Raw genomic sequence first — 14,114 nt, forward strand, 5'->3', positions numbered from 1 at the left:
GAAAGTATGTATTCTTAATATTTTTTTAATCAAATATAACACATAAACAATAATTCAATAAGCTTTAACCACTAGGCGGTGCACACAAGGTACACACAGCTATAATAACTTTGTATTATTAGTGTAGGACACTTATGTATGTACAACATCTGAAGATGTGTAGTTTTATTAATGTTTTCACATAATTTTACAGCATATTGCTATACTATTTCAGACTCAGTATTTACATTCTTATATTCAAAGAAAATCAGTAATATCTTTAAAAACTACAAGTCCTTTTCTATCAGCTGTGCACCGTTATGGTGTAAATACAACCTATCTACGAATTAGATCAAATATAAAAGTCAGCCGAATTAAGGTTGATACTGCAAGGAGACGTATTGTGTGAAGAGAAATTGAAGATGTTGTTTAATTGTTGATACATTTATGATCCACGTTAAGTATTCAGTTTCGGCGGCATTTCTTCCAGTTTTTCCAAAGGTCTTCTCATCAGGGATCTATAAATAAAGAACTACGGCAAATCTGTAATATGTAATGCAGCCGGACCGTGTATTACAATGCCGTTATGTGATGACTTTCAAAGAGAAAAGCAAGAACACTCGGAATAAAGTATTAGTTTCTTCTAAAAAAAAATGTTTTGGGGATTTGATATCGCAAAAACACCATATCCCTACGTGCATTGCGGCTAAGCAATCCAATCAGCGAGCTTAAACCATAGCTGAGGATCTTGGGTAATCAGTTCAGTGGCTGTGTATCGCAATGATGCTCGAAATGTCCCTTATAGGCCTACGTCTGTTTCCGGTTATTTTTATTTTGAAATTCAGTTCCTGACGGAGGGCAAAAAAGACAGAGATTATGGAATCAAATGTTGAGTAAATAACAGTGTGTTATTTAGAAAAGAATAACAAATTAGAAGGAAAAAAAGATTTTTAAAAATACGGATTTCAGTATTCCGAGGCTCTGAGCCCCATTTATTTTCCTCACAGACAACAAAAAAAGTCCGACATTATACGATTTAAAATAAAAACGTTAATCGTGGCTTGAGTAAAAACATGTTTTTATGAACCACACAGCTTCCGGTCTTCGGACCAAAATATGTGTTGCAGGCACGAAACATACTACCAATAGAAATACATTGCTTTTAAAATCGTTCTTTGTGACACGAAAAAAAGGGGAACATCGTGTTGGTGAACACGAATCAATAGGTTAAATGTCGTGACTATAACACGAAATGCCGTGAGACTGGGTTGGCATACGTCATGCTTACGTCGAGGCAGGGGCAGGGGGAATCGTAATCATGGTTGAAGTTGATGATTACGATTGTAAAGCAGTTTTGAATGTAGCATGTAACGACTGTAAAGTTGGTAGTAAAGTCATCCCATTTCTTCCATTTTGTTTCGACAGAGCGAAACCAAAACAAGTAGCGCTTCAACACAATCGGCCATTGTTGTTGTTGTTGTCGTTGTGAGCCGTGAGGGGTTTCCGCGCGGTTTGGCTTTATGAAGCAGGCACGCAAACGGTTACGTCATGACGCAAACGATGAAGCAGCACCAGTCGGACTCTGGGCGGTGTGAAAAGAGCCGGAGTTAAACCGAAGAACCGGTTCTGAACCTGAAAAGCTCTAGCACGGAGCCTGAACCGGAGTTGCGTTGGTTTGAATGAGGTATATGTTACAGAAGTTAAGCAAAGGAGTACAATGGAGGCGTTTCAGGCAGGGTAGGGGGAGTGTGTGGGAGATATTCTCCCTCTGGAGGGAACACAGGGATTTTAGTCTTTGCAGACCATTTACATGCACAAAAACCTATACAACACACTACTGTTACAACCCGGCTCCTGGGAGGCGAGACGAGGGGTAAGAATATGACAATGGTTTATTCTTAATAAACAAATAGCTCCACGGAACCAGCAACAGGTCCCTGAGGCTGGCACGGAGAGTAAGAGAGCGAGACGTATCCGGCTTGGCTCCTCTTGTATTCTTCCAGCAGGTGCAGCTCATCAAATAGGTGTAGCTCATCCGGCAGGTGCAGCTCATCAGGCACTGGAACCTGCTATCACCCACAAACACACACACACGGACAGACGGCACCCCACGTGGTGTGGAGGGATCGTCACACTACAGGAAAGGAAAACCCCCCCAAAAAGCAGAATGGGGCCCCTTTAAAACAGGTCTGATTATTGCATCAGAGATACATGTTCCTTTTTTAGTACATTTTGCAGTGCTATAAAAAAACTTTCCCATTTGCCTCTCATTATTCTGTCACAAAGGTTTGATGACAAAAGATGTCAGCAGTAGGGTGGAGAGTGGATTCTTCCACTTCAAACTAAGGCTCAGACAATGTGGACATGGCTGCCACAGTATTGAAGCAGCACTGTTCCATTCTCAGTTGCTGTATTGAAATATACCTCCAAATGTCAGCCTGGTCTTTTCAAGCCATCCACATTGACAGAGAACTCCTGACACCTCAGAAGATACATATGAATGAGTCTTTCTCTTCCTGTTATCAGTATACCGGGTTCAATGGCTGGCCTCAAGTGGGCTGACAGGTGTGTGTGTGTGTGTGTGTGTGTGTGTGTGTGTGTGTGTGTGTGTGTGTGTGTGTGTGTGTGTGTGTGTGTGTGTGTGTGTGTGTGTGTGTGTGTGTGTGTGTGTGTGTGTGTGTGTGTGTGTGTGTGTGTGTGTGTGTGTGTGTGTGTGTGTGTGTGTGTGTGTGTGTGTTCTTTTTTTCTGTGTGTGTGGAAGCAGAGGCATTCTGTGTGGGTTAAACACAAACAAGAGTCAGAGAAAGAACTTGGAAGGATATTGAGTGGTGGGACTGTGTGTGAGTCTTTGAAAAAAGAGAGAGAGGAGTGTGTGTGTGTGTGTGTGTGTGTGTGTGTGTGTGTGTGTGTGTGTGTGTGTGTGTGTGTGTGTGTGTGTGTGTGTGTGTGTGTGTGTGTGTGTGTGTGTGTGTGTGTGTGTGTGTGTGTGTGTGTGTGTGTGTGTGTGTGTGTGTGTGTGTGTGTGTGTGTGTGGGGCTGTCTGACGGGCAGACAGCTTGACAGAGCTCATCTGCGGCAGTCGCCCTCTTGTGTGTTATCAATGACTCCCAAACGGGCTGCCAATCACCCAGCATGCCGACGGGACCGTACATCTAGCCACCAAGCCAGAGCACGCACGCACGCACGCACGCACGCACGCACGCACGCACGCAGTCTCATTAGTTGTGGTACACCTGGTCACAGTATTTGACTGGTGCTACACTGTCATGTGTATTTACATCTTCAATTCATAAATGTATACTAACATACGGCGGTAATCACACAATATTTCACTGGTAACTGCAGTTGGCTAACAAAGACAGTTAATGACTGTTTGTAATACACTATTACAATAATTAAGCATCATTTAATTGCTTTAATTAATTTAAATATTTGTAAAGGCGATAACATATTTTCCAAAGATGATAATGAGTCCGCTTGACATTGCTAAACAGAATCATTTTTAACAAAGGAAAATGTGCTTATTCGATCCCAAAACCTGGCTCCAGATGGACGTGGATTCTGTTTAAACCTGATCAAAGCCTGAGCCCCTGCCATGATTAATAAACCAAAACATTTTGAGTCAACTGTGTGACCCAGAGTGGACTAACAAGCTCTCAGAATGTCACTGAATGTGCTGTCAGGCTCCGGGGGGTCACATTCACACTGTTAGCAAAAGAGAAAAAACCTGCAGATTAAAAATGAAACCTGACCAGCTCGAGCCCAAAGCAATTAGTGGAAATCAGGCCAGCAAACCTGGCCCAATCTAATGTGGGCTGAGAATCAAAGGATACTAGAAGCACAGAACTAGACAACAATCCAAAAAACGCAGCTCCAGCCAATTTTGATAAATGAGCAGTGACCATCTACACATCATCCACTCTCTATTACTGTCGTTGCCCACATTGCCAACATGAGCCACATATTCCGTTTTATCATTTTTCAGAAAAAAACTATATTCCTATTAAGCTGTTTACATGGTTTATAAAACTTTTTATGCTACTAATATTCCTGTTTAAGTGCAACCAATTAATGTAAAAAGCCCAACATCCTACACCGTTAAAACAACTCGAATGACTCTTCATCTTCAACTGCAGACATGTTGCTCCTGTAGTGTACCCTCTTTTTCACCATTCTACCACTTTATTACTTTTGTTTACAAGGCAAAGATTTGCTAAAGCAGGGGTGTCAAACTCAAATACACAGTGGGCCAAAATAAAAAAATCGGTACTAGTCGAGGGCCGGACTGGTTCAATGTTTATTGCAAAACTTATTGAAATGAACTTATTGCACATATTAAACGTAGGACTAACACAGATTAAACGATTGCCTATAAAAACAACATTAAACATTAAATAATCAGTTGCATTCATTTGTTATGGCTCTACCTGCAGCTTTTCCAGAGTCATTTATTATGATTACATCTGTCCACAGGCCAACAACAGCTTCAAAAAAACTATTTCCCTCAAAGAAAAAAACAAACATGCCCTGTTGTCACAAGAAAGAAAGTGCAGATGGAAACATCCATTTAAACTCAGTGTGCTGCTCTCTGATGCTAGCTCAAACAAGATACTTGGCATCTCATCTTGGGTGCAAGTTCATCAATGCTTGGGCTCAGGCTCTGAGCTGAAAAAATCCTCAGGGTTGAGTGAAGGTGTGCGTGCAATATACCGGCGGGCCAGATCTAATAGTAGTTAGAAATTATCCTGGGGCCGAAATTAAATCCACCAAGGGCCGGATTTGGCCCCCGAGCCTTGAGTTTGACACATGTGCGTTAAAGAATCAATTGGCCATTGTCAAATGCGCAACATATTCCTAAACACCATTAGACATATTTAAAGATTGCCCCTAAAACCGAAATAAAATGGGCATATCCCACATCTTAAGCAAAAAAGGCTATATTCCAAATATCAAATGGAATATGCTGTTTACATTAATACAATGTATAACATTGTCATATTTGTAAAATAGTGGAATATTAGTATGCATGTAAGGTTTCTAAATAGAGGACAGAGATTGCAACCAAATGGCTCATAACATGAGATGGACGCCGCCGCACTGTTTACATTCACCACCGTTCATTTTTTCTCTTTTTCAAAGTCGAATTTCTCAACGTTTTTTAGCTAGTATTTTCCTGGAAAGTGTGTCGGAGTCGACTGGAAGTGATTGCCAATCGAGAAAACCTGACATTGGAGGCGACAATGAAGAAAGAGGGATGAAAAACACAGGGGAAACGATGCATTGCCGCTGGCTGTAGTAATGTCAAGTCTGCCGAAGTGGCGATGTTTCTGTTCCCAAAAGATGAAGGTGAGCCTGGCTGGTGTCATTGTTTCGTAGATTCTTTGATTGATCATGATAAATAAAGGCCACTGGTCGATTCGAGAGAGAGAGAAAGAGAGACTGAGAGAGTTACAGGGTTGTCGTTAGCATCTGGTGCTAGCTCGGAGCTAACGGAGATTAGCTGTTTCAACAATAAGGAGAGGGAGAGTGCTCTCCTGTGGGACTGAGAGAGATAACGTCAGCTCAGGGAGGTAAACTGTAGCCTAAGTTATCTCAGTGGGTTTGGTCATCTATGTAAACAAATATTTCCATCTATGTAATATTAGTTGTATAAAATAGGTTAAGAAATCCTTCCAATGTTTTTTGATTATTGAAATATATGTTTCATATGAGTGTTGAGAGCTGTATCCATAAATCTCTTAATGTTGCCCTCAAAGTGCACCAAATTGATCACTTTCCTCATCTATCCTGTCCGAAAAGCTGTCCAAATCAATAATTTCTCTCACACTAGTATCACTTTCCAAAGTCTCCGCCATGTTTACAATCGCAACTGGGTACATCTTGTGACGTCACAGCCACTATCGTCTGCAACTACCGTTAGGCTCAGACGGCAAAATTAATAATTCATTAATTATGAATTATTAAAAATTATTTTAGCCATGAACAGGCACAATGATATGTAAGGAATGAAACTGCCATTTCATTTTGGTGCAAAAACATGCACTTCACTGGGTCTTTAAGAATCAGTTTGAGGTACTTTTCCTGCCAATTTTTACCCCACTACATCTCAGAGGGAAATATTGTATCTTCTACTCTACTAAACGTATTCGACATTTGTAGTTACTACTAACTTTTTACTTAAGTAACATTATCTGTTTGTATGATTTTTACAGTACTTATCAGACTCGCAGAACACAATATATCCAAAGTTTGCTTCAAATAAAATAATCACAACATTAAAAAACTATTGAATGTATTTTTGTTGTGATAAGAAAAATAATGACATTCTTTAATAATTCTAAACGTTATACTCTACTGTACACCCCACACCCTTCAAGAGCCTTTCTGCACTATGAATACCCACACTTCTGATACTTTAAGTACAATTTGTTGATAATCCTTCTGTACTTTTACCTAAATAACATTTTTAACTTGCTGTGTGCTTTGCATGTTTGACCATTAAAGAGGGTTTCATCCGTCCCAATTCTATTCTAATTCTATTCTATTCTAAGTAAAGGATCTTAGTACTTCTTCCATTAAAGTCTTGGTCCTGAGTTGTTTTACTTCATATTTAACTCAATGATTTAAAATAAAAGTTTGTATAAATTAAAGATATTGGTACCTCTTTACAATAAGACTACCCTTATAAACAGGGGTGCACATAACTGGTACGCAGGTACGCATGCTCGGCAATAATCTGAAATGCGTACCTTAACTTGTGTCACAAAGCGCATTTGCGTACAGATGTACTGGTGAAGCTTTTCCAGAAGGCGGTTAGATCACTGGACGACAGAGGTGGAGTACCAAACACTGACTTCAGGTACTCATCTGAGTACCTCACTGAGAATGTTATGTGCACTCCTGCTTATAAATGATTCATAAAGGGTTCATAATTAGGTTATTAATAGCTTATATCTGACTATTGAGACTCGCACTGCGGTTAAAACAGACGGTGCATGAATGCGGTTTTGCGGTAAGTGAAATTCCAGTACTTTATTTATGTGTTGCTTATGTTTTTAGTCAGGTAACGTTAATGAATGTTAAGGCTTGGGTTAGCATGTAGTAAGCGAGTGGTAGCTACATCTGTGCTAACGATGCTAATCGTAGCCTCCAAGTTAAAGCGTAATAGAGAAGTGTTAAGCATTAATAATACTGTAGAACAAACAGCTTCTTTTTGAGGTTGGTAAAATAAGGTCATCCTTGTAAGTTAGAGAAATATTTTATTAGGTAAGTAACTTTATGCATTGCTGAAGTTGATTTAAACTCGCTATGCTCGATTATGTAGACAAGCTAACGTCAAAGTAGTGTTGAAGAGCGGCGTAGTGTATGTGAAATTAACCTAAAAATAAGATGTGTGTATATTACAAATAATAATTTCATATTTCAAGATGATTAGAGATATTACAATATGGTTGGTTGAGCTGGAGTTCATTATTGAGCTTACACGTTAACGTCACAGTCATATCTGAAGAACGAACCCGAACCTTGTTCATTTTATTAATTGTATTACCAAATTGGTCATCACTAGGGCCAGCAGGGTGGGTAGAGGGGGTCTGGAGGACGGGTTTTGGGCTGACGGCCCAAGAGCACAGCGGAGGACCCGGAAGGGATCTTGGACGGACGGCCCGGAGGCAAGGCAGAAGCCAAGAAGGGGGACTCGGGCAGACGGCCCGGGGGCAAGGCAGAGTTCAAGGGTGGGGTCTCGGGCGGACGGAGCCGGTGGGACAGGCTTCGGCAGGATCCCCCACGGAAAAGGACCAGGAGTTGGCAGGACCCCCGGCGAGACAGGTGACGGCGGGACCTCCAACGGAACAAAACATGGGATTGGCAGGACTCTCAGCGGGACCTCCAACGGAACAGGACATAGGGTTGGCAGGACCCCCGGCAGAAGAGTAGTCGGCGGGACCCCCAACGGGACAGAACATAGAGCCGGCAGGACCCCGGCAGAAGAGTAGTCGGTGGGACCCCCAACGGGACAGGACATGGAATTGGCAGGACCCCCAGCGGAACCTCCAACGGCACAGGACATAGGGTTGGCAGGACCCCCTGCAGAAGAATCGTCGGCGGGGCCTCCAACGGCACGGGACATAGGGTTGGCAGGACCCCCGGCAGAAGAGTAGTCGGCGAGGCCTCCAACGGCACAGGACACAGGGTTGGCAGGACCCCCGGCAGAAGAACAGTCGGCGGGACCCCCAACGGGACATGACATGGAGTTGGCAGGACCCCAGGCAGAAGAGTAGTCGGCGGAACCCCCAACGGGACAGGACACAGGGTTGGAAGGACCCCCGGCAGACGAGTAGTCGGCGGGACCCCCAAAGGCACAGGACACAGGGTTGGCAGGACCCCCAGCAGAAGAGTAGTCGGCGGGACCCCCAACAGGACAGGACATAGGGTTGGCAGGACCCCCGGCAGGAGAGTAGTCGGCGGGACCTACAACGGCATAGGACATAGGGTTGGCAGGACCCCCGGCAGAAGAGTAGTTGGCGGGACCCCCAACGGGACAGGACATAGGGTTGGCAGGAACCCCGGCAGGAGAGTTGTCGGCAGGACCCCCAGCGGCAGGCTTGGAATTTCGTCATTTTAGGGGCAAGGCCATTTGGCCTTTGGTGTCACACATTTTATCAGCGCACAAAGGCCACATGTCAGGGCACAAAGGCCATTAAGGGAAACATTTGGATTTGGAGCTTAAAAATAAATAACTTCACTTTTTGACAAGAAAAACAAACAAATGACATGGAAAACAAATCATTGTTTTATTAATATCAATAATGTCAAACACTATATCATCATATAGGCCTATGCCTCCTTAGTATTACCGTATATAAAATACTTTACTTTGAATAATTAGTGTTTGGTATGTTTTCCGTCTACTACTTCTCCCATTCACAAATCAAAAATCAAATCAAAAAATCTAAAATGATATTAATAAGTAACAAATATATTCAATTTCAGAGCAGAAGAAACAGCCTTCAAGGGTCAAACTCTGCACATACATCATTCAGCTGTGTGTGTGTGTGTGTGTGTGTGTGTGTGTGTGTGTGTGTGTGTGTGTGTGTGTGTGTGTGTGTGTGTGTGTGTGTGTGTGTGTGTGTGTGTGTGTGTGTGTGTGTGTGTGTGTGTGTGTGTGTGTGTGTGTGTGTGTGTGTGTGTGTGTGTGTGTGTGTGTGTGTGTGTGTGCGTGCGTGCGTGCGTGCGTGCGTGCGTGCGTGCGTGCGTGTGTGTGTCCTCACAGCTCTGGTCAGAAACAGGACAAAAGTTAAACATGTACAAACCACAGACTGTCATGGTGAATACAATCGCTGCTTTAATTCTGTCTTTAGGACGTTGTTGTGATTGTGGACGGAGCAGCTACAGGTTAGTTTAACCTGATTGATCCATTCAGAAAACACGCATTTTAAAAGGTTTTTCGCTTGCCGTCTTGTCTGCAGACTTGGCAAAGCATTAATTCATGTTTTTTACTAACCGGTGTCAGTATGTAGTTACTTCAGCATCATTTTTGAAACGTCTATTACAATTAAATCACTGTAAAATAGGTTAATTTTGTCATAGTTGGTTTCCACCACAGTATTTACATTGAAATAAGCCCCGCCCCCTCTCCAGGGCGTCCTGTTTGAATGACAGGAGTAAACATAGCTGACAGCCGCGGTGAAACTCCAGCGGTTAGAGCGATGAGAATATTCGCATCGCGTCCGTTGTGAACGCAGCATAATGCAGTTTAGAGACCAGACCACTGCTCTGACGCTTTTAAAGCAACTTCGAGATTTTAACATTGTGAGGGGCACACAGGCCATGGTGGCCGTAGGACGTACAATTATTTGTGGGGCATAACGGCCAGACCGAGGGGCTACGACGGCCATGGCCGTCACGGCCACCGTGAAAATCCTACCCTGCCCAGCGGAAGAGTAGTCGGCGGGACCCCCAACGGGACAGGACATGGAGCTGGCAGGACCCCCAGCGGAACCTCCAACGGCACAGGAAACAGGGTTGGCAGGACCCCCGGCAGAATAATCGTCGGTTGGGCCTCCAACGGCACGGGACAAAGGGTTGGCAGGACCCCCGGCAGAAGAGTAGTCGGCGGGGCCTCCAACGGCACAGGACACAGGGTTGGTAGGATCCCCGGCAGAAGAGCAGTCGGCGGGACCCCCAACGGGACAGAACATAGGGTTGGCAGGTCCCCCGGCAGAAGAGTAGTCGGCGGGACCCCCAACGGGACAGGACATGGAGTTGGCAGGACCCCCAGCGGAACCTCCAACGGTACTTCAGTAGGGACTTGAGTTGGGACTTTTGTAGGGACTGGAGAGTCGGCTTGAGAGAGGACTTGAGAGGGGACTTGAGAGGGAACTAGAAAGGGGACTCGAGAGGTGACTTGAGATGGGATTAGATTAGGGACTAGAGAGGTGACTTGAGAGGGGACTGGAGAGGGGACTGGAGAGGGGACTGGAGAGGGGACTCGAGAGGGAACTTGAGATGGGACTTGAGAAGGGACTCGAGAAGTGACTAGAGGAGGGACTGGAGAAGGGACTAGAGATGGGACTAGGGGAGGGACTAGAGGAGGGACTTGAGAAGGGACTTGAGAAGGGAATTGAGTAAGGACTAGAGAAGGGACTTCAGTTGGGACTAGAGGAGGGACTAGAGAGGGGACTTGAGAAGGGAATTGAGTAGGGACTTGAGTTGGGACTAGAGGAGGGACTAGAGAAGGGACTTGAGAAGGGACTTGAGGAGGGACTAGGGAAGGGACTAGAGAAGGGACTAGGGAAGGGACTCGAGAAGAGACTAGAGAAGGGACTTGAGTTAGGACTCAAGAAGAGACTAGAGAAGGGAGCAGAGAAGGGACTAGAGAAGGGACTCGGGAAGGGACTATGGCTGCTGGGGCCAGAACTGGGTCTGGAACCATGGCTACTGGGGCTGGAACCATGGCCGCTGGGGTCGGAACCAGGACCGGAACCATGGCCGCTGGGGCCAGAAATGGGTCTGGGACCATGGCTGCTGGGGCCGGAACTGGTTCTGGAACCATGGCTGCTGGGACCAGATCGGGGCTGGAACCATGGCTGCTGGGGCCAGAACTGGGGCCAGAACCATGGCTGCTGGGGCCAGAACTTGGGCCGGAACCATGACTCTTGGGTTCTCGGGCTTCAGCCTGGACTTGCGACTCCTTCTTTTAGGAGCCGTTTGGAGGCTCCGTGGACCTCCAAAAGCCAGACGAGTTCCAGAGAACGGCTCCTGGACAGGAGCAGGAACTGGGGCAGAAGCAAGGGGTGACTCCAAACGGAACACACCGATGCGTGTGGTGTCATAATGGGAATTGGGAGGCAGGAAGCTAGCATGCCTGGGGCTAGCAGGCAGGGGATAACACACGAGAGGAAATTCAAAATCCAGCCAGGTAAGAATTTCACCAAGCCTGGTTTCTCCGTAGTCATCTGGCACACCTCTGCCAGAGCAGCCTCTCGCTGCTGAACCCCGGACGCTCCCCTCCATCGATGAGAGGAGTTAGTAAAAAAAAAGGAAAAAAACAATCATTCCTGCTCAAAAGGATCTGCTGGGCCCATATCTGGTTGGTTCGTACTGTTACGGTTGAGTGAAGGAAGCAGGACCCAAATGCAGATAACTAAGATTAACCTTTATTTCAAGGATAATGAAAATAACTCGGACAAAACAGAACACTCACCGGTGAACTCAGTCACCAACAAAAGACGAACCAACAGTGAACACAGGAAGAGACAAGACTAAATACAGGGAGGGGTAATCACAAGACGAGAAACAGACGGGCAGGGGAGGAGAAACACAAGGGTGAAAGGTGAACACAATCAGACAATTAGAAACACCAGGGAAACTAACGACAGGGAGGAAAAAACACAGGAAGAAGGACCAGACAATATACAAGGAGGAAAACACCCATAACCAGACATACAAAACTACCAACGTGACATATCATAAGAATCCTGACAAAGTCTCCCTTTTGGCAGATATAAATGTTAGTAACTCATTCATAAATGGTCATAAGAGATGCCAAGAAACATCAAGATGGATGGGGGGAATCAACTCAGTGAACAACCGATACCAAGGACAAGTCCCCCCCACTTTTTCAATTGATTAGTTTAGACGCCCCCACTTCTATCATGTGGAAAGTCCGTGAATCGGTCTATCCACTCGTCGCACTTTGTAGAGCGCTGTGTCAGTGCTTCACTATCAAATCCATTCCACTTGCTTATTGAGAGAACGCCCAAATCAATGAAACTCCGTAGCATGTTTTCACTGCTACTTTGTACCAAGGCAAATTCTCACATTGCACGCGCATGTTCAAGGAGTGTTGCCATAGTCACGATGGACAGCTCAGATCTGTTGTATGAAGCGATGCCGGTAGCAGAGGTAAGGCACACACACCAAGTGTTCAGGACATTGTTAATACAGCAAAAATCAAAGCTGACGATCTCTTGGTTTGATATGTTTTCTCCCCGAGACAACATGGACATAAGAACATTTTTTTCAAAGAAGAGGAAAGTAAGTCATCAGCTGGTAGCAGTTAATCAGTTAACAGTGATGGCGGCGGCAAAAGCGTCTCACTTCTTGAGAGGAGTTTCGTCTTTATGTCATGATAGAGAGATACAAATACTGAATAGTTTAGATGAGATAAGGCATCGAAATGCCAGGTTACTAGTATTTATCTTGTAAACAGGGAACATGAATAACCTGATCTCTATGTGCTCATGTAAACACCATATTCCCAATATGATCATAACCGGGATAATACTCGGCTTACTGATGTCCATGTAGTGACGCAGTCAGTGTGTTTTACAGGAGCCTCAGTTCAATAAGAGATTATTTTCTGAGTTCTTAAAAGTACTCTCTCTCAAAATGGTAATGTGCATTATGTTTTCATTATACTTCTTATCATTCAGAAGCTTTTTGTGTTTGTTTATGTTTTACTGAGTGCTTATAGGCAATTTCCATCCCAGTATTCAGTTAACTATTTATTTTCTGTGCACATTATTACATTTTTACATTACATTACATTGCATTTAGCTGACGCTTTTATCCAAAGCGACTTACAATAAGTGCATATTTACATTACATAGACTAGCTAATATTCTACCTACTGCTTGGGACTTTGAGTCTTCAAATTGTCCAATGTCAAAGACTGGGACTTACTTTAGAGTCAGTTGTATTTACATTCAGTATGACTTGTTATGATTCAATGTGAAAGAGTATACTGCTCAATAAATAATGATCACTTCACCACCTCTCTTGACATCTAGGCGCTTGAGAGTGAGTCAGAGGCAGAACACAGGGACAGTGGAGAGAGGTCCATTGCTGAGGTGAGTGATGAAAGGGAAATGACAGTTTAGAGTAAATTGTGATGTGGACTATCATCCCAGAATGTTAAGGAAATCAGTGGGGGGTTTGAACAGGAAACATTTCAGTCAAGGGGCATCATATGACCAATATAGACAGAAGAGCAACATTTATTTGAACATTTAAGTCAATGATACCATTCCTAGGTGAACTTAACATCTGTATGGAGTCAGATCAGTCTCAATATTAATAAATGCTCACAGAAGGATTCACTGTTTTGTGTTTGTGTATTCACTATTTTCTGATTTATATATAAATGACTCTCCACAACAATATCTCTCAATGCAGTCACAAATATTTATTATTGTATATAAATGTACAAAAAATGGGCATTTAAACTGCTTTTTATTCATTCAAAGACAGCTCTGAATTAATAATCAAATATGTTTCCTTTCTTTACTACTGGATGAAATTACAAAATGTACCCATAATTTTCCTCATGCTAGTATAGCCACATAAAAGTATCAAACCACCTGTTAAAATGCACCAGAATACAGGAAATCTATATTTTTTTTTCGTGGGGGGGATCCCCAAACCCCCCGTTAAAAATGTCCCCCCCACATTCAGGATGCTTTCTACGCCCATAGGCTTAGCATTAAAGATAAATGTGAGCTCACTATTTGGCAATCAACCGGTCCCAGTTGCCCTGTTTATCTCATGTCTTATAAAAGCTTATTAAATATTTATAAAGTGTTCACAACCTAATTAATAAATGAATTACAAACTATTCGTAAACCCTTTATAAG

General features: G+C 43.8%; 1 protein-coding gene across 3 annotated transcripts in view; it reads left to right on the forward strand.

Annotated features, from left to right (window-relative positions):
- Positions 1–4,639: 4,639 nt before the first annotated feature.
- Positions 4,640–14,114, forward strand: part of LOC307028898 (G2/M phase-specific E3 ubiquitin-protein ligase-like) — a 31,479-nt gene continuing 22,004 nt past the window's right edge. For 2 of the 3 annotated variants that reach the window (XM_079664299.1, XM_079664301.1), the window contains exons 1-2: positions 4,640–5,325; positions 13,272–13,331. In XM_079664299.1, coding sequence (XP_079520425.1) covers positions 5,278–5,325; positions 13,272–13,331 — 108 coding nt within the window. In that variant the 5' untranslated portion in view covers positions 4,640–5,277. The remainder of the gene's footprint in view (positions 5,326–13,271; positions 13,332–14,114) is intronic. The other variant, XM_079664293.1, reaches the window with a different exon arrangement.

The sequence above is a fragment of the Notothenia rossii genome (assembly GCF_949606895.1).
Source record: "Notothenia rossii genome assembly, chromosome: 2".
NCBI lineage: Eukaryota > Metazoa > Chordata > Actinopteri > Perciformes > Nototheniidae > Notothenia > Notothenia rossii.